Raw genomic sequence first — 21,141 nt, forward strand, 5'->3', positions numbered from 1 at the left:
GTTGAAATGTAAAATAGGTTTTTAGTGATACTACTTTGGAACAGTTTTGGAACAGTCCCATATGTCCATATTCTCTCATGTGAGATAAAGTCGAGCTTTAAAGGTTCCTAAAGTTTAACTATTTACCATTCTTCTTGGATCTTTGAGAGAAGAAAAACTTTCTAACATTTGTGCAAAATTTACCCTTAAACATGTGTCTTGATGTTAGAACCACTGTGCTTACTCCTTTCTTAATTTTAAACATGTCAGTGTTGTCATCTCTTAGTCTCTGTTTAAACTAAAATGGTTCAACTCCTTCAATTTCCTCATAACTCATACCTCAAAGTCCTGGAATCAGCCTGGTTACCTTTGTCTGAATTTTTCCTAGCGCCACTATGTCTTATTTGTAGTTCGGACACCAAAACTGTACCCAGTACTCCAGAAGAGGCCTGACTAGTGAGTTATGTGGGTTAAGTTGAACTTCCTTTGACTTAGGTTACACAGCAGTCTGTTTGTAGTAAAACATTTTGTTAGCTTTCTTCATTGTTTCTGTGCACTGACTGGATGATTATAATAGTGATAAATCCACTATGACTCCCAGGTCCTTCTCATAGGGCCACTTTCAAATTTCAGACCTCCTCTGGCCCTTCAAATTACACATTTCTACTTCATACATGTGATACCTTACTTACACTTACATTAAATTTTATCAGCTAGTAGTCTGCCTAAGTTTGGATTCTGTCCAGATTTCTCTGCATTGATTGGGGTAATTCTATGTTATCTGCCATTCCACCTAATTTAGCATCATCTGCAAACTTGACCAGTTTTTACTAATCCAGTTTGTTTTATATATATATATATAATAATATAATTATATATAATATAATATATAATATATAGCTCCCCAAACACTCAACACATACATAGACTTGCAATGCAAAAAGTTTTTATTCGTTGGCAAAACTCTTCAAAGAATCATTTCCTACACCACAACCACGGCTACAAAGCATCATAAAGCAAGAATTAGTTTTCTCTCTCTCTCTTTCTGTCTTTCTCTGCCTTCTCCACTTCTCATAGCAAATGTTGTCTTCCTGGATCCCAGAGTTGTGGCTGGCAGGCAGCTCCTTTTATGTGACACTCAGAAGCACTGAAAAATTAGGGCTCACTAGTTCTCACAGCACCCCCTAGTAATGCCCACGGGATCCAGCAGGGGTGAGCCAAAGAACTCCAGTTCCCATGATGCCCTGTGGGAGTTGGGACACTACGGTGTCACAGGTGCGCCATCTAGCCATCCGGGGAGACGATGCTCTGTGCACGTTATCTCTCCTGGTCCTTCCAGGCTGTGGGTCTCCCTCACAATATATGTTTATATATAAAATATATTCAGGTATACGAACAAAGAGCAGTGGCTGCAACGCTGATGCCTGTGGGACACCACTTTTAACATTACCTAATTCTGAAAATGTTCCACACACTGTAACTCTTTGCTTCCAGTATATGAGCCAATTTTGTATTTGTCGTGTTTAATTCCCACTGTAATTTCAAATGAGATTAGTAATTGAAGACTCCCTTTTTAAATCACTGTTCTAAAAGCAAATCACCATAATCTGTTGTCATATCTTTACATTCATTAATATTTCACAATATTTTTTTGTTTTTTGCAGATTAAAACAAAGAGCATTTTAGATGCAGACCCAGAAGCACAGGCTTTGCTGGAAATGGTTGGAAAACCCCAACAGAGTGTTGGACTCCGAGAGCCAGAGAAAGAAGAAGAGGAGGATGGGAAATAAGAGGGACTGTCTTTAATCTCTTGGTATCCAAAATGAAGCAAGTGACAAGTGCTGGGTTACTGTGATATTTCCATTGTATTCTTTCTCAGATGTGTCCTTCTGCTGTGCAATACAGAGCAGCACCAGTGATGGAAGCAGAGATTATGAATGTCCTGCTATACCTAATAGGTTTGCTGCTATTTTCTTTCCAGTTACACTACATAAAGTGAATGGCTTCTTCTTTGGGGATGCTGGAGAAATACTCTTGTAAAAGTCAACATTTGTTATAATTTTTTTTTTATATTGACATGAGTTTGCACTACAGTGTTATGTTACTGTTGTAGCTCAAGCTATTACACCTCTCAGTAGGGGAATTTTAACAGTCGGGTTCTGTGGGGTTTATTTGCCACTTAAATAAAAGTTACACGTACATTCAGGTATCTACTAGCAGTACAGCACAAAATCTCTGGGAAAATAATTGCAGATTTGCAGTAATAACTACAGTATAACATTTTGTATTTATGTCTTTTTGGGAATACAGTAACAAACTTTTCCTACACTTAAATAAATAATATCTGGTTAACCAAATTAGATATGAAATACTAAATCTCTATGATTAATACTTTTATATTGGTAAAATATCAGAATTCACTTTGGGTTATTCAGTTGGTTGAATTACCAATCAGTTTTTTCTGTTCTAGAGTCACAAACGGAAACCTGTTGTGTACAACAGCCTCTAAAGTCTTCTGCTCATCTTAACTTTCAGGGAAATATGCAGTGCATTTATAGATCAAAATAAAATAATTTTTAAATATCTATACATGTGATGATGCACTTTTCAAGGAAATGCACTGTTGGTTGGACTGCTTGACACTTTCAGCTGGTATGTTCTTCAGACTTCAAAGTAATGATTTTAAGATTAAAACTAAGATCAAGGAATTGCTCAATACTCTTCAAAACATTTAATTATGTAGCTTTATTCCTTTGTAATATTTTTTGAGAATCTTATTTGTTGTAAAGTGCAACAATGATTTTAAAAATTAGAATATAAATTTTGGAAAGCATTTTTTTTATTTTTATGTCTTCACGATTAAATTTTTATGATCCATATTTTCAAGTGACACCCCAGCCTTGTTATTTTGTTTCATTGTGTTATTTATACAATAATTGGTTATAGAAAGAGGCAATAAAAATAAGACTGATAAGAATCACACATGAGTTTAAATTTTATTTTCTGTCCCAATATGGGACTAATTTGTACATTTGTGAACTACAAACAGCACCTCTTGGAATAAAAAGAGCCACTCTGAGCAATGCAACAGATTTGTTGCTTGTTAAAAATAAACAACAATGTATTTGGTGTAAGAATGACTACATTTACAAAAAGTGCAACCTTTCTATAAAATATTTATTTTTAAAAATACCAAAAAAACTTTCTGATGTTTTTTTTTTCCTTCACATATGAGATAACATTTTCTGTAGTTTTTCTCCACATTGTTCATTTCTGCAAATAGCTTCCCTGCCATTAATATTCTTCCACTTGCTACAACTTCAGTTGGCCACTTCATCATGAAAGGCAGAGACATGCAGGATTTATCGTTATCACTGAGCCTGTTTTTCAGTCCTTACATATATGACTTTAAATGATATGTTGTATATTATAAACCATTCATACAAATATGAAGCTTAACTTTAGGAAGCACATTTTCATGATTGAACTTGTATTTCATAAAATTAAAATGTTGCATGACTGAATGTTTAGTCTGTCTAGCAATTTTTATGGATGTTTGCTATATTTTCATGTATATCATTGACCATTGTTTTTTAAGTTTAGAAAAATTATTATAGTAGATTTATGTATTGTTTGACAGCGCATTGGAGCCACAATTGCTAATCTGTAAATGTGATCCCTTTTATTATTTTAGCCATAATTTTGAAGAAAACCAGCAAAGTATAATGATGCAAAAATACAAAACGCCTTATATGAAACCCAGAGCCAGACACCGGTGCAGTTTGCACGTTCTCCCTGTGTCCGTGAGGGCTTTTGTCAGGATAATCCGGTCTTCCTACCACATTATCTGCACAGGTGACGTTTCAGATGTCCCTGTATAAATGACTGTGTGTCCTATGATGGACTGGGGGAGGTTCAAGTCTGGTGCTTGATGCTGCCAGTGCACTTTGGTCCTTCACAGCCCTGAGTGAACGGATGGACATTTATATAAAAAAAAAATCACAAAATATTTGTTTCTGTACAAAGGGAGTGCTGCAATATAATACTATTTATAATTTCAATGTACCTTGTTTCTGCCAAATTGTATGTAGTGTTATAATTACTGAACAATTGTATACAGTTTGTTTTTAGAGCTATTTAGTCTGGACACATTGAATAGTAGAGGTTTTTGAGAGCAAGAGAAAAATACAGCAGCCTGCTCTTTTATCAGTTTTAAATTTACCTCTGTGATGCAAAAAAAGTTTAATCTGGCATGGAGTTCAGATTCCTTAAACCACAATAAAGTAACCAGGGATTGACCGAGATGTGTGAATAGTTTCTAGCGTGGGAAATTCAAGCATACATTCTTTTAAATGTTTTGATGGTTAAATTTGAAGTTAGGAATTCTGCATGCTGTCATTGCAGGTTGTTTCGGGTTTGACAATCACAGGTAATTTGTATCTTTTGGTCTTTGGATATCTTTATAAATATGTTAACTGTTTTATTATGGAAGTGTTACATTCAAAAATAAAGTGCTAAATACTCTTTAGAACTATCAACATTCTTGAAAGCATGAACAGGTATGTGATCATATAACTTCACCTTATTAAAATAATTCTACATGATTGATTTGAAGCTTTCTCATTAAGTAATAATTATTTTCTCCAGCCCGCTGGAAAGAAACTCACCCAGAAAGGATACAAATTTGTTACTTTGGCCCATTTACAAGAGTGTACAACCATATTGTAAATACAGTATAAATATGTAACTTATTTGTATATAAGAATGAATGTCAGTATGTTAGCATTTAAATTACAACTAAGATAATGTAAAATTGGAACGCCCTGAAAAACAAAAAAGCAAGTTTACAGGAATAAGACACCTAAAAATTATATATATTTTTATATGTTTCATACCCTATGTAGTTTGTAGTGGGGGCTGAGAAAAATGTTTAATCTCATGCAGAATGGACAGAGAAATGTTTATGACATAATAGAAGCTAACAGTGACAAGTGGAACAACAATATGAAATAATGGTACAATGGAAAACGATATGAAAAATTTATATTGCTCATGTTGCATAATCTTCATGTCAGTTATCCAGTCGCAATCTCAAATCTTGCAAAAAATATGCTTTCATCCTAAAATACTGTTGAGTAGATCTGGAGTAGCCAGCACACATCAGAAACTAAAGGCTCATAGGATTGACGTTTTGAACTGAAGACCTGCCTCATCGCCTTATTCATTGGTTAAGAGTCTTGTCTTCAGTTTTAAAAGTCAATCCCGTCAACATTTAGTTTAATGTTTATAGTGAGTGCTAGTTCTGGAAGTAACTATATAACAATATTTTAGCACAAAAGCATTCATTTTATATGTTTTGAGAAGACAACTGTATATATCTGACATGAATTATGTGAAACAACTTACATGAGACTTTTTCTTTTCTTTCCATGAATGTTTTTCACATTATTTTCCAATGTACAACACTGGTCACTGTTGCCGTCTATTTTATCATAAAGTGTTTTCTTTCCATTCTGCTTGATAACATGGATATCACTATAAAAGTAACATAAAAAAATAATTTTTTGGTAGAGTGTTCCTTTAAAGCATAAATGTGTACAGTCTGACCCCTCCTCATTTTGAAGGTAAATGTATAAAAAAGAAATAATAGAAAGCTTTGTGCTTTTTGCATTATACTGTTATATACGGCAAAGATACAACAGTATGGGGATGGTGTCTTTCAAGGCCCAAATACATGGAACAACTGACACTGAGAGTACAATACTAATATATGCTAGTGTTTTGGGATGGTAAGGCCAAACATGTAGTTTTAGGACCAGGTTTCATAGAGAGTGCTATATAAGATAATCTGCGAGTACCCATGCGAGAGGTACATTGTGGTAGAGGTGGTAGCCTATAGTACTCCTTCAAGAATACTCGAAGAACAGCATATGGTATGAATACCTCGCTGTATAACTGCCTCCAGGATAGAAGATGGCATCACAATATCAGGAAATTTGCCATTTTGTTTTCCAAGACAGAAAGTCGTCAGTCCAGTAGCTGCTTCCTAGGCTTAGGCCTTTAATGGCACTTCAAACCTTAGGGCCTGCCAAGAGGCACACTATTTGGTTGCCCAATAAACTTTGCAGATCCACTTCTTCCCCATGAACGGGAGTTAAAGCTGACTGAGTTCAGAGATGAGAAGCGAGGTGTGTGAAGCGCTGACAAGGAGGATGAAGATACAAGATAGAGACAGGGTGAATCTCTTGATTTGGTAGCAGAATGTGAATGGAAGTGGGGACAACATCGCGCCAGACAGAACTTTAGCCTGGAAAGCAGGCCCAAAAGGATCGATTTTCTTTGTTTGTTTGTTTCAACTTCTGCATTCTTTTTATCTTGTCTTATTACTTTCTTGATTCTTCACGTGTGTCATTTATTAAAAGCAAATGCACCATTTTCTTTTTCTTGGAAAGGTGTGGAAGAGAGATGCAGACTGTCATGCATGGGCAGCAGGTATAGAGAACAACTCCAGTCTTTTCACATTTGTTTTCATGATTATCCAGCAGGTGTGCTTTTCAGTTCTAAGTAAATGGAATGAATAATATTTTAATCCATCACACTTGCTCAGTGGTTATTCTGAGGTTTTTGTGTTTGCAGAACAGTACAAATCTCTCTAATATTTTAATCAGCTCTGATATGACAAACACGGTGGAGGCCAATCCGGTTAACACCAACAGATCTGTGAAAAAGGAAAGAAAAGAATGTATTCAAGCTTTAGGGCTTCACTATTAAATGTACAAGAAAGATAGCTTTCATATTACAAAAAAAAGATACTATGGTTTTCACATGACTTTAATTTATAGTATATTTCTAGTCAGGATTATTCAATTCAATTTATTTAATAAAAAATTATCATTTGGAAATTTTGTGAAAGAAAAGGGGAAAATAGGTGTGGCAGATTCTGTCAATAAATAGTCTTACATACTGTACCTAGGGGCTTAAGACTTTCTGTTTGGAAGATTTTTTGCAATGGTGGTATATAAATCACAGCCATCTGTCCCAAAATGGATCCAATCACTGCATAAAGGAAGAAGTGATTCCGGAAGAACCCTATTTCATAGATGGGCTGTGTCTGTAGAAGAAGAAGAAGAAACAACCTGTAAGCAGTGCACTCTAATCATCATCAGCCTTTATGTTACATGATACTTTCATTTAATAAATACCATGTCAAAGCACTTTACAAGTACAGATACAGCACAAGGGTTTCCATGTGTTTTTTTTCAGTAAGCATAGGGGCAGATCTCTTCCTTCTACGGAATAGACTGCTTGATCCTAATCAGTCCGACCCCAAGAGGGGCCTTTCCAACAAGACGTCTCTACTCGCTGTTGATGACACATTACATTTGGCTAGCGCTACCAACATGTCATCTGCCCTCATCTTTCAAGGTCTCTCCTTTGCCTTCAATACAATCAACCTGAGACCCTCCTTGCCATCCTCTCTGAGCATGGCATCACTGGAACTGTCCTCATGCCCTCAGTTGACTCAATTATGCCCTGTTACTCAGTCCCATGATTTCTTATATCAGTGCTTTACAGACAATGCCCAGCTCTACCTGTTGTTTCCTCCAGAGAAACACATGCATATTTCCCTGATATTGTAAAGGAACACCAGCTCCTTCTCAGCCTACATTAAGTCAGTTGTCCTTCACTGAACAGGCAGCAATGGTCTCTGGATCTTGCAGATTCATTGTATACAATATCCACAAGAACAGACCATATCTAATGGAGTATGCAGCACAACTCCTGGCCCAAACTGTGGTCATGTTTGGAATACTGCAATTCAATGCTGGCAGGAGCTCCAGATGATTCAAAATGCTGTGGCACTTCTGGTGTTCATCTGGCAAATGCTCTTTTCAGATCACCACACAGTACTCAATGAGTCAAAACCTATGTATATGGGTATCCTTTTGAGATTCTGTGCCTCTTTTGTCCCACTCAAGTCTTAAGATGCCATTTGTGTATGGTATCAAATCTCAGTCCAGACTGTTTTTATGTGTAGCTTCTAGGTGGTGGAATGAGCTGCCTTCCTCCATCTGAATTACAATTCAATTACGAAGCAATTGTGACTTTCAGCCTAATTGATAATGCCTTTGATAGGTTATTGTAATTAGGGAAGTGCAATTAGCTTGTGAGTTGTTCTGAGCTCTTCGGTTGTGATGAACAAGCTTGTAACCTTGTAATGCTCATTCCTAAACAGTCCCCCAGACTGATGTTAACTTGGTTATGTTGACCTCTGCTATAAGTCACTTTGTATAAAAGCTTCTGCTATGTTAGCAAATGTAAATGTAATGTTGGGTCTTGCAGTCAGTCAGAAGTATCAACTTCACAATAAGTTATACAGTACATAATAATAATCTCTCTATTATATAAAAAAATCCTAGGACGAGATGAGACTTTTTAGCCTGGGACGAGATGTGACTTTGTCAGAGAGATAATTTCATGTCCCGCAAGATGAGACTTTATGCCAAGAGATTTAACCACATCTGGGGCCGGAAATAAAAGACAAAGAGTAGATGACAAAGTAGAATATCGTAAAGAGGTTTAAAAACATTGGCACGACATACATAAAGTACTAAAATTCGAAAGTCTCAAAAAAATGATAGTAAAGATTGCATTAGCGCAAACAAATGGAAATTATTACTCTGTGAAATTATGGAACAGCGAAACGTGATCGAATATATTGATTTAAACTTTAAGTCAGAGACTTGTAGATTGTCAAATTTGTGTTGCCATCAGTGAAAAGTAGTGTTTCTTCCCAATGAAGAGGCGTATCTGCGAGAATTGTTTGGTGAAAGTGAAATCCATATCCATGAGTGTTACAAACGTGAAGTGGCTGGCGCATAGTGTAGGCTGGGGGGGTTGCCAAGCGAAGTGAGCAGGGGGCGAAGCCACCTAGTAATAATAATATAATTATTATTTATAGAGGCTTTTCTCACCACTCAAAGTGCTTCATTGAGTGGGGAACCACTTAAACCACCACTAATGTGTAGCATCCTTCTGGGTGATGTGATGGCGGCCATTTTGTGATGCCAGTATGCTGACCACACATGAGCTGTTAGGTGGTGAAGTGGTGTCAGAGATAACCAATTACAGACAGAGAATTGATTACATCTTGCCTGAAGAAGGGGGCTGAGTTGCCTCGAAAGCTTGTTTATTGTAATCATTTTAGTTAGCCAAGAAAAGGTATCATTTTTTATAACATTTATGATACAACTGGGTACATTTCCTTTGGTTTTCCAATGGGAGCACTGACAGGTCAAGTGACTTGTTCAGGGTCACACAGCATCAGTAGCAGTTTGAACCCACAACCCACTACATTCACATTGCCTGCCTGAAACTGGAGCACATTAAGATTAAATCCATGCGGACACGGTTTGAGCATGCAGTGAGCACTCAGGACTTGAACCTTATTCCTTCTTGCAAGGCAGCAGCACTTATCCTAGAGATTTGCTACATATTTAGTGTGAGTTAAACAGTATGAGACTACTTCCATGTTAAAAATGCATAAATCATTTCCCTCTTCATTTTTACAGTACACTCTGTATTAATTCTTTGGCTTGAAGTTAAAAATGAGATTTTGAAAAGCACTCCCAAATTTCCACATTGGTGCATGCTATGTGTTAAGTCTGATTTATTTACATTTCTTTGCATGTTGATTTTGTGCTTTCAGCAGTTACTTTACTTTCTTACCTGGGAGCGGCAGGTCAACGCATTGAACATATCAAAGAAGACAAAACACGTAAAAGTCATTGTGGTTGTTCTTGGTGTGACCTTGCCATCTTCTGGAATCTGTAATAATCAAAGAAAACCAATATCTAATTTATTACACTGCAGTTCCATTTTCTTAAAATATACTGCAGATAAACATACAATATATAATAATTCACAGAATCTGCTATTTGAATAAGCAGATACAGTAAGTGTACAGTATAAATGTACAACGCCACAACACCGACTCTAATTCAGGATTGTACTTTCCAAAGCCTATCCTAACAGCATCAGGTGGGTGTTTGGCAAGAACCCACTCTGAATTGGACCAGTCCTTCTATAAGACCCAAATCAGAATCTCTAATCAGTCTTGAACACACATCTTTAATATTTGGGAAGAAAACTGTTGAACCCAATGAAAAACCCACACATAAACAGGGAAAACCTGACAAGGAGATTAAATGGCATACAGTATATCTAGTGAGTAAATTCTGCCACAATGTATGACATGGAGTGACACCATTCACTGAAATTAATATTCACTTCATTCGCTCCACTGTGAACAGTCAGTAATATAAATTAAATCAGCAGACGTTTTTTAAATATCCACGAGAAACAAAACATTTCCCCAAAACATCTTTACTTGATGCTAATTACACACTTAGTAGTCAATGCGAACACTTGAGATACTTAAAAATATTTAAGAGCCTAACATAAGGTTGTTGACAAACACCATTCATCCATCCATTATCCAACCTGCTAGATCCTAACTACAGGGTCACGGAGGTCTGCTTAGGGCACAAGGCAGGAAACAAACCAGGGCCAGCCCACTGCAGAACACCATTCATCTCATGGTAAATTTTTCCTTTTTTATTTTAAGCATAAGATTATTGCAAAATTTTATTTTATATAGCGTATTGGTTGTTTAAATTCTGCCCTTTGCATAGAAAGTGAATGTTTTTAATAAAGGTGTTTCCATTTCTCATGCAAGGCCATGGTGGGCACCCTTTGTGCTCTAACACTGTTGAGCATTTTGGCTACCGGACAATATGGTGTGGTGTTTGCTTTTAAGAATGGCGAGTATGTAATGACACATTCTATAATTAATGTAAATTAACTGCATAAAAGTAAAGTTGTAGACATGGCGGCATAATAAATATTCAACTATTCCACTTAACCAATATGAACATTCCTGGATGATTAAACTATTACTTAATAAGAAGAAAAGTTACTTCAGTCCAGAAGATAAAGAGAGTTCCTCCGATGATGATGACAGCAGAGATGAGTATCTTCAAAATCAATTTTTTGCTGAGAATAGTGTCTTGAATGTTTCTAGGACCTTGCTTAATAGCGTCACGGGCAACAGGCTCAACACCCAAACTGCAAAAGATGTGTAAAAACGTAGTTCGTATATCATTCCAGACATTTTAAACTGTTCATGTTTACAGGAGATTGGATACCTTTGTGCAGGAGGCCCATCCATGATAATATTGATCCACAAAATCTGCATGGCATTCAGGGGGTTTGGCAAATTGAACACCGTTGACAGTGTAATCAAACTGAGTGCAGCGATACTCCTTCAGAGACAAAAAGATAAAAGACCAAAAAATATCACAGACATGATTTACAATGTGTATAAAGAAGCAAAGAAATAAAGCTGCTTTATTTTACTTAATTTTTTTTGTATTCAATTTACATTATAAAAGCCATACAGTAGATGCCGGTACGGGATTAAATCCAATGCTATCGGTTGGATTATTCTTTTATCTTAAAAGTCAATCAATCAAAACCACAGTGCATATTATATTACTATTAATACAGTTAGTACAGAACAGAGCGAGGAACCTGATATACTGCAGTGCTGAGAGGAAACAAACAGAAACGAGCTGGATCCTTTTTCTCAATTCAGTGTCACATGCATCACTTCAAGAAAGAAGGCTACACTGCAACACATTGTCATGCAAGTATATAACAGAAGATAACAAGGTGGCGTAACATTCGGGTCCATTTGGGAAATGAAGTTAAACAATTTGAAAGCTGGAGTTTTACTTATTTTTTTTTAATTCATGAAAGAGTCATTTATCACATTTTTGTTTATTAAATATTTTTGTAAATGTATGCTTCATAAGTGATTCCTTCAAATAAAACAGTTCATTCATCGTTCCACCATTTGTAATACCTTACAGAACTCACACATACTGGTTTCCAAAGCTCACCCTTGCACATTCCTTTCTCCTTCTTCTTTTTATTGGCAGTTTCCACATCTTGTGGTGCATTACTGCCACCTACTGTTCTGGTGGATTCTGCATCCTAACATTTTTATCCCATCCTTGAATTTTCAGAATGTCATCAATTTCTTAATTTATGTTACTCCTACTTAAAATAAGTTATAACTTTACCCAGTTGTAAAAGGATGACCCTACCTCTCAATATTGTCACATGTATAAAGTACACTGAGATTCTTACTTGAATGTGCTAATCAACACGCAACATGTCACTACTCTCTGGAGCTGTGATCTGGAAAAATTACTACCTTACATCAAAACATCTGTCGCCCTTACCTCAAACCTTCTGTCCTCCTTTTCTCTATTTGCTACCTTACCTCAAAAGTAGAATTGTAATTACAGAAGAGCCACGAGTCTCTAAATGTTGCAGTGTTGTGGGACACACCCTCTGAGTGTCTTCCAGTGCCTTCTAGTCATTAGTTTTTCCTTGTCATTGTTGCCAATATAGTATCATAGGAAGCAAAATTGAACAGTCCCAGAAATGAACCCCAAATTACAAATGCTATGTATGAATTAAATATTTCTTAACCATAAGGGTACTGGGGAATTCATCATTTAGAACTGCTTTTACCAGAGTATTTTGACTTTCCACAGAGTTAGAGTTGAAGGTAACTTGAATTCACCATAACGCATTTCAATGCCTGAAAATCACTTTGTGTACACATGTGTGACGGCTTGTTTTCCACCAGGAAACTGTTCAAAACAGTTCATTTTCTGTAAAAACTATGTCGCAGATGTGTTTCAAGTGGTTTCACAACATAGCAGTTAAGACTCATTGAGTTTCACTCAACTTCAGTTTTGGCCCAATGCAAGTCAATGGGGATTTCAAAAAGTGAGTATGAGATGTTGAAGTGCACTTTGAAAAACAGTTGGGAAACCATCCAAACAGTTCTTAAATTTAAAATTTTTACAGCTGTTTATGTGAGTGTTCTTTTTATTATCAAACAAAACACCTAAAGAAATTGAAGTAGATATATTAAGATATATTGAAATTTGTAATAATTATTCTTGAAAAACACAATTTTTGATTTATCCCTTATATATTTTAAAAATACAATTTCCAGTCAATTTTTTAAATCTTATTTACTGCATCTTATACATTTTTGAGCACTCTGCCACACTGTACCAGCATCTGCCTATAATGACCTTCCTATTATTATGAGTCTGGAGCTAGCTGAAGTATTTGATATGCTAAAAAGGATTGGACTATTTATGCTTCCCATTTTCTCATATTGTACCTACTACCTTTACCTCTATCATTTGATCTAATAAGAAATCTGCTATTTACTTAATATGCATGTCGACATATTCCTAAATCTCTAAGCTTAATGAAGCTCAAATTGGTCTTGATTTTGGTGTTACATTTGACAGTAACCTCTCTTTTGAGAAACAAGTAAATTCTGTAGTCAAGAGTTGCTTTTTCCAACTTCGTCTATTAGGTAAGATCAAGCCTTTTTTATCTTCTAGGGATCTTGAGAAAGCTACTCTCGCCTCGATTACTGCAACTTGCTGTATACTGGGATTAACAAATCTCACAGGTTACAGTTGGTCCAAAATGCTGCCACTCGCCCTTCTGGTTGGGGCAAGAGTGTATGACTCTGTTTCTCCTATTTTAGCTTCTTTACACTGACTGCCTGTCAGTTTTTGAATTGATTTTAAAATCTTGATGCTAGTTTCTAAATCTTTACATGGGCTTGCTCCTGCCTATTTATCTGAATTGTGTGTTTTAAACCAGCCAACCAGAGTGCTTAGATCTTCTGGTCAGTTGTCTCTGGTTGTCCCTCGTACCAAGTGTAAAACCAATGGGAACAGGGCTCTTGCAGCTGCTGCTCCTGCCTGTGGAGCTCTTTACCTCATCATATAAAGGAGTTGTCTACAATTGAACAGTTCAAAACAAGATTAAAGACTCATTTCTATTCTCTTGCATTCCGTGACCTTCAGTAATACTGATGGTTTCCTCGTTGTGATTGTATAACATGACTTCTACTGTATTTATTATGTATCTTACTTTATGTTCATATATTTTATTTCTATCTATGTTATTTATGTTAAAAGTTTTGATTTTCTTTTATTCTATTTTTGTAAAGCACTTTGGCCACAGCATTACTATGTTGTTTTAAATGTGCTATATAAATAAATTGACATTGACATCATGCAGTACATCATTTATACATCTGTGAATATTAACCCTTTAACAGGGGTGACTAAATGTTTTTGAAGGACCTGGAGAGATCAAATAACCATAACCATAATTCTGACAAAGCTGCCTGCTTTTTCCAGGTAAGAATAAGCCTTGCCTTGTCTAAAACTTATCTATTTATTAAAACTTATCTTTTTATCAAAGCTTTCGGGTCAAATTAATTTTGTAGCACTTTGGGATTTGTTCCAAATATAAAGTGCATTATAAATAAAATGTATTATTATTATTATTAATATGTATTATTGTGGAGCAGAGAGACATAAGTGCATGCTCCACTCCAATCTTTGTTTGACCTGCAAATTTCAGTGGGTCCTGGTGGTCTACCACCATAGTACAGAAGTAGTCTGTCAATGTTCTTCATGATATGAGATGTAAGTGTCAGTGCTTTGTAGTCATTAGGTGAACAGGTGCCTGCCTTCTGGAACAGGAACAACACACAATGTTTTCCATAGCAGTGGCACTTTCTCAGGCTTTATCAGGCTTCAGAAATGATAAATATACAGCCTTTATAAAACCTCCATGTCTTATACAATTCCAGCAACTATTTAAGGCAGTTTTAGGCATATGCTTAATCACTTGACAGCTAATCATATCCTGCCCTGACAGTGTATAAAGTTCCCAACAGCTTTAACTGAGTAAAAGCAAAGACATCTTTCTGGGTTGCAACACAAGTATGAGGTAAATTTGCCCATAATAAAACTACTCAACTACTGCTATCCAGTATTAAGTGTACTTAAATTTCAAAAGTACAAGTAAATGTCTTACAAACTTAAAATGATTCAAGCTACCTTCTCTTTCTTTTTGTGTGTGAGTTGTATTACATTCAGCATGACCTTAATCTTAATGATTATTTCCTAATTACATGGAGAAGGCACTAATAGGCTGTTTGAGAGACACCTAAAGAGCTCTGGAGAGTCTCCAAACAAGGGGTTGATGCTGTTGCTTAATGCCTTCTCTTGTCCTCCCTCTGCAAAACAGAAGAGCGACACTCGTACCATCTCTGATGTCACTTCCATCATCTGGCCTCCTGGACCCGGCTCTACCTGCCTGCATTCCATATAACAGGCTCCCACTCCACCTGGCTTCAGTCTTATCATTGACTCATGTATGAAAAGACTTTATTGCTATTATTCATTTCTATTGCAAAATCTTCAATATACAGCAATCACGTACATGCCCCAACTCTTTATGATCTGTTTTGTCTCCTTCTTGTAAGTCATACGTGCTTCCTCTGCTTTACGAATGAGCTAACGTGCTCCTGAAAACCTCTTTGTAAAGTGACTATTCAATGTACTATTCCACTCTTGTTGACTTTGGTACTTTTCACCCTAGATCTCTTTTTAATACAGTTAACAGACTTTGTCAACCTGCTGTTAAAAATCCTTATTTCTCTGTTGAGCACTGTAATCTATTTTTGGACTATTTTAAAATTATGACCATATATCAAAGTTTCTCTACTAACCATTCCTCATCTCTTTTGACTGATTATACTTCTAAATCTGCAGTTCATCTAAATTTAACCCCACTACACCAACTTATATTGCTGAAGTAGTATCTAAATTAAATCAATCTACCTGCCACCTAGATCCTGCCCCTACATTACTGATTAAGGCTTGCGATGACAAACTTTCTGCCCCCATTTCTCACTTTATCAACTGTAGTTTCCGCACCTGTGTTGTTCCAAGTGATTTAAAAATTGCTGCTGTAATCCTTGTTTTAAAAAAAAACCTGGTTCAGATCTCTTACAGCTAAAAATCTTCCATTTATGACTAAGATCTTAGAAAAGGTTGTTGCTGCTCAACTCAATGATTATTTAAATTTGCATAACCTGCTTAAGCCTTTTCAATTTGGATTCAGAGCCCTACATAGCACTGAAACTGCTTTACTTAAGGTAGCCAATGATTTACTTATTACCGCAGATTCTGGGATGGTCGCTATTCTAGTTCTTCTTGAGTTGGGCGCAGCGTTTGATACAGTTAACCATAACAATTAACTGTCCTGACTTTCAGCTATTGGTAGCTATGGTGCTGCTCTTTCTTGGTTCACATCATACCTCAATGATCGCCAGTATTTCGTCTTCATTAGGGAATGCAAATCTGCCACTATTTCATTCACACAAGGTATCCCTCATGGGCCAGTTCTCGGACCAATCCTCTTAAACATCTACATGCTCCCAATTAGGTGAGATTATTCGTTGGTATGGTCTGAGCTTCCACTCCTATGCCGATGACACACAACTTTATATAAGTGTTGACACAACTGCAACATCTTCACTTGCTGTACTAACTAACTGCTTTTGGGAAATACAGTGCATCCGGAAAGTATTCACAGCGCATCACTTTTTCCACATTTTGTTATGTTACAGCCTTATTCCAAAATGGATTAAATTCATTTTTTTCCTCAGAATTCTACACACAACACCCCATAATGACAACGTGAAAAAAGGTTACTTGAGCTTTTTGCAAATTTATTAAAAATAAAAAAATTGAGAAAGCATATGTACATAAGTATTGACAGCCTTTGCCATGAAGCTCAAAATTGAGCTTAGGTGCATCCTGTTTCCCCTGATCATCCTTGAGATGTTTCTGCAGCTTAATTGGAGTCCACCTGTGGTAAATTGAGTTAATGTGCCTAAATACAGGTTAGTAACTATGGGTGGCAGAGCTTTCTGAGTGATAGCCCCTAAAATTTGGAATTCTCTCCCTCTCAGCCTTCACGAGGAAAAATCTATTATTAATTTCAAACTCCTGTTAAAAACACATTTCTTCAATGAGTATTATACTTCTTCGTCTATATAATTTCTACTGTTTTGTTAATGTGTGTATTGAATTGTAAAGTGTCCTTGAATGTATGAAAGGTGCTACGTAACTAAACAATATTTTATTATTATTATAATGCAAACACCTAATTACAATTAATTTAAAATTAAAAATATTTTTAAGTGTTCCTTGGTGCTGTTATGACCTCTGTTTTTCTTCAAATAACACTGAACTACAAGAAAGAACTTAGCAGAATTACTTTAATAATAACATTAGTCATTAAAAGAAACCCAAATAAGGCACTCTCCATCATTAGTAAAACACTTTATCACTTGTAATTTCACATTTAAAGGAATCGCCTTTCAGATCTTTGTGGGCTTCTCTCACTAGTTCACGAAAAACTTGGATGTAACGCTTGCAGTTCTAGACCATGCGTGTGTGTTTTTTTTTTAATGTGGTGGTCTTAGTGTTCTCCACTGTATGTTTTGCAGTTTTGTTTCTGTGTTGTACCATGTTTTATTAACACTAATATCCCTGTTAAAGGAGAGTTGAGATCCGAGAGACTGTGTTTGTGGAGGGATGGAGAGTTAAGGTGGGTGGGGGAGTCACGTGATCATCTCCACTCCCATTCACCTCATAGTGATGGGAAGTTCGGATCATTTTACCGACTTTGACCTTTGAGTCTCGTTCAGTAAAATGAACAAATCTTTTTTTGAGTCAATTCGTTCAATTCTCTTTCCGGCTCAGGCTGAGTTGGTTAAGCTTATGGGGCTGTCACGTAATGATCGAACGACTCAAATCCGAAGACTCGAGCGATGAACTAATCAATTCTGTTTCTGGCTCAGACTGAGTTGGTTAAGCTTATGGGGCTGTCACGTGATGAACGAACGACTCGAAAAACCCGAAGACTCGAAACAGGTGAATCAATCCCAATACAGAAACTATAGGAAGTTGTGCAAATGCGCATGCACGACTGAACAAATCACTCCCACGAGACGACTCGTTCTTCCCGAGTCACATTAAAGATTCGTTCAAAATGAACAAATCGTTCAAGAATGACCCATCACTATCACCTTATTTCATTCACTTCAATTCGCTCCGAGCTGAGCTCCACTGCTGAGCGGTCTTGCCATTCTTTTTCCTTAGTGTTTAGTCCTTTCTCCTTTATTGATTTACTGTTAAGTACACACGGTACTTACACAGACACTCATAAATGGGGAGATGACTCGGTGCAGGAAATGGGTATTGAAACTACCCTGGAAGACATGCAATCAACGAGGCGATTAAACGCATCTCAAGACAGGTCTTCTAGGTTGGAAAAAAAGTGCTTGGCTGCCAAAATCAGGCGGTTAAACGAATCTAAAGAAGACAGGATTTCTAGATTGGAAAAAGCAAGAACAGCTGCCTAAACTAGGCAGTTAAACAAATCTCAAGAGGAAAGGACGTCTAGATTGCAAAAGGCACGATCGGCTGACAAAACCAGACTGTTAAATGAATCTCAAGAACAAAGGACTTCTATGTTGTCAAAACAAGTCCGATGTAGGTACATAACTTTTCCAACTACAGTGACTGCAGCGAAGCGCACGAGGTCTGCTAGTATATATATATATGAAAAAATTGAACAGTGAATCAAGATCAAATTCCTCACGAATAGAACATAACGGTCACACAAACTTGATGAAATGATAAAAACAGTGTACAGTGATTACAGTGTGTCTCGCACACAAGTTTTTGAGTGGCACAAACGCTTCAAGGAAGGACAAGAAAATATGGAAGATGTTCCACGCCCGAGTCAGAAGGGACAGGGGGTGCTTCACCAAGACAACGCACCTGTGCACATTGCTTTTTTCGTAAAGCAGTTTTTGACTGACAAAAACATTCCTGTCCTCGATTATCCTCCCTATTCACCAAATTCAGTTCCCTGTGATTTTTACTTGTTCCCGAAAATCAAAAGTGACCTGAAAAGAACACATTTTTCTTCAATGGATGAAGTGAAGACAAAAACGGCAAGCCTGTTGAAGAGCCTCAAGCAAGAAGACTTTGGGAGGGGGAGTATATAGAAGGTGACAATGTTTAGAATGCTGTAATTCATCAATAAATATATCTATAATTTTTTTTTACCAATCCGGTTATTTTTGTGTCTCACCTCGATATCTCCTTTTCTGTCATTCAAATAACAAAATTATATTTTGCGCTTGTAGTTTAAAACCTTTTCATTTTAGATATAGTATTACAACAAAATCACAAACATATGAATAAGACACTTTAACACATCATATTAATTTTACAGGCATAGTAATTTCATCTGAAACAAGTTTATTTTTACTGTTCTGCACTTGCCACAATTTAATATTCATTCTGTCAAATGACAAAATTATCATAGATGACTGAACAATTTATCATTTCCACCTTTAAAAATGCCTTCTGCCTTAAAACATCCAAAATATTAATATAGTACAAGATATGCATGTTTCTGTAAGTTAACTCATGACTAAGTATGAGGATGTGTGATCTGCTCCGCAATGGACAAGTGCACTAAATATTATCTGTGGAGAAATGTTAAACAGGTGAGGGTTAGAAATGTGTTAATGAATTTGTGAATTTCCTCTTGAGATTAATTAAAGTCTATCAAATCTAATAGTGAAACTCAGAAGTAACCCAACCCTGCAGCTCTATGCAAAGATGCCGAACAAGCCCTAAGCCACATTGCATCCTGTTTCCTTCTCAAACAAAGTGTAGTGAATATGAAACAGACAGCAGAGAGCCCCACAGAGTGTTCTTCTAACTTATTTATCTAATTGTTTTACTTAAGCTGAGCAAAACAAGCTCAGAATTTTCCAACTTTACACTAGGAAAGGACTGAAAATTTTTATTGGGCTAGTGCTGAAAAAATACATTTTCTGCTAAGGTGCTATATATATATAACCCAGCCACAGGGGATGCACAAACCATTGTGTTTCTTAGTGCTGATCCCAAGCCCGGATAAATGGGGAGGGTTAAGTTAGGAAGGGAATCCAGTGTAAACTTTTGCCAAATCAATATGTGGACAACAATACAAATTTCCAACTCGGTTGAGCCCCGGGGTACCAACTACCACCACCAGTTCTGTTAACCAACGGGGTGCTGGCGGAAATTGGGCTGCTGTTGGTCGAAGAAGAAGAAGAAGGAGAAGAACAGGGAGGAGACGTGTCCAGAAGCAGGAGGAGAGGAGGAAGGTAAAGAGAGTGGAACTGAGGGTAGGAACTGAATGTTGGCAGTATGATTGGTAAGGGGAGGGAGTTAGCAGATATAATGGAGAGAAGGGAGGTTGATATATTGTGCATGCAAGAGATTAAATGGAAGGGAAGTAAGGCCAGGTGGATCAGAGGTGGATTCAAATTGTTCTATCATGGTGTCGATAGGAGGAGAAATGGGGTAGGGGTGATGAACAGTGTACCAAAAGGACAAAAAGTGGTAATTTGAGCAGATTTCAATGGACATGTTGGTGAAAGGAACAGAGGAGACGAGGAGGTGATGGGTAGGTATGGTGTCAAGGAGAGGAATGAAGAAGGTCAGATGATAGTGGATTTTGCCAAAAGGATGGACATGGCTGTGGTGAATACATATTTATAAGAAGAGTGAGGAACATAGGGTGACATGCAAGAGTGGAGGAAGATGCACAAAGGTAGATTACATCCTAAGCAGAAGAGTCAATCTGAAGGAGATTTAAGACTGCAAAGTGGAGGCAGGGGAAAGTGTAGTTATGCTGCATAATATGGTGATCTGTAGGATGATGTTAGAGATCAAGAAGAGGAAGAGAATAAAGGCAGAGCCAAGGATCAAATGGTGTAACTTGAAAAAGGAAAACTGCAATGTTACAAGGTTTAGGGAGAAGGTGAGAAAGGCACTGGGTGGTAGTGAAGAGTTACCAGACAACTGGGGAACTACAGCAGATGTAGTAAGGGTGACAACAAGAAGGGTGCTTGGCGTGACATCTGGACAGAGGAAGGAGGAAAAGGAAACCTGGTGGTGGAATGGGGAATTACAGGAGTGTATACAGAGGAAGAGGATGGCAAAGAAGAAGTGTGATAGTCAAAGAGATGTAGAAAGTAGACAAGAGTACAAGAAGATAAGGCGAAAGATGAAGAGAGAGGTGGCAAAGGCTAAAGAAAAGGTGCATGATGAGTTGTAT

General features: G+C 36.9%; 2 protein-coding genes across 3 annotated transcripts in view; one reads left to right on the plus strand and one right to left on the minus strand.

Moving 5' to 3' along the window:
- Nucleotides 1–2,982, plus strand: part of meak7 (MTOR associated protein, eak-7 homolog) — a 38,149-nt gene extending 35,167 nt beyond the window's left edge. For both annotated transcript variants that reach the window (XM_039763472.1, XM_039763473.1), the window contains one exon: nt 1,644–2,982. In XM_039763472.1, coding sequence (XP_039619406.1) covers nt 1,644–1,769 — 126 coding nt within the window. In that variant the 3' untranslated portion in view covers nt 1,770–2,982. The remainder of the gene's footprint in view (nt 1–1,643) is intronic.
- LOC120535551 (calcium-transporting ATPase type 2C member 2-like) overlaps nt 2,962–21,141 on the minus strand; it is a 98,374-nt gene continuing 80,194 nt past the window's right edge. The window contains exons 23-27 of the mRNA XM_039763471.1: nt 11,187–11,303; nt 10,959–11,106; nt 9,709–9,807; nt 6,949–7,090; nt 2,962–6,697 (exon numbers count right to left, since the gene is read on the minus strand). Of these exons, the coding sequence (XP_039619405.1) occupies nt 6,573–6,697; nt 6,949–7,090; nt 9,709–9,807; nt 10,959–11,106; nt 11,187–11,303 (631 nt within the window). The 3' untranslated portion in view covers nt 2,962–6,572. The remainder of the gene's footprint in view (nt 6,698–6,948; nt 7,091–9,708; nt 9,808–10,958; nt 11,107–11,186; nt 11,304–21,141) is intronic.

This window comes from Polypterus senegalus, chromosome 9, assembly GCF_016835505.1.
Source record: "Polypterus senegalus isolate Bchr_013 chromosome 9, ASM1683550v1, whole genome shotgun sequence".
Classification (NCBI taxonomy): Eukaryota; Metazoa; Chordata; class Cladistia; order Polypteriformes; family Polypteridae; genus Polypterus; species Polypterus senegalus.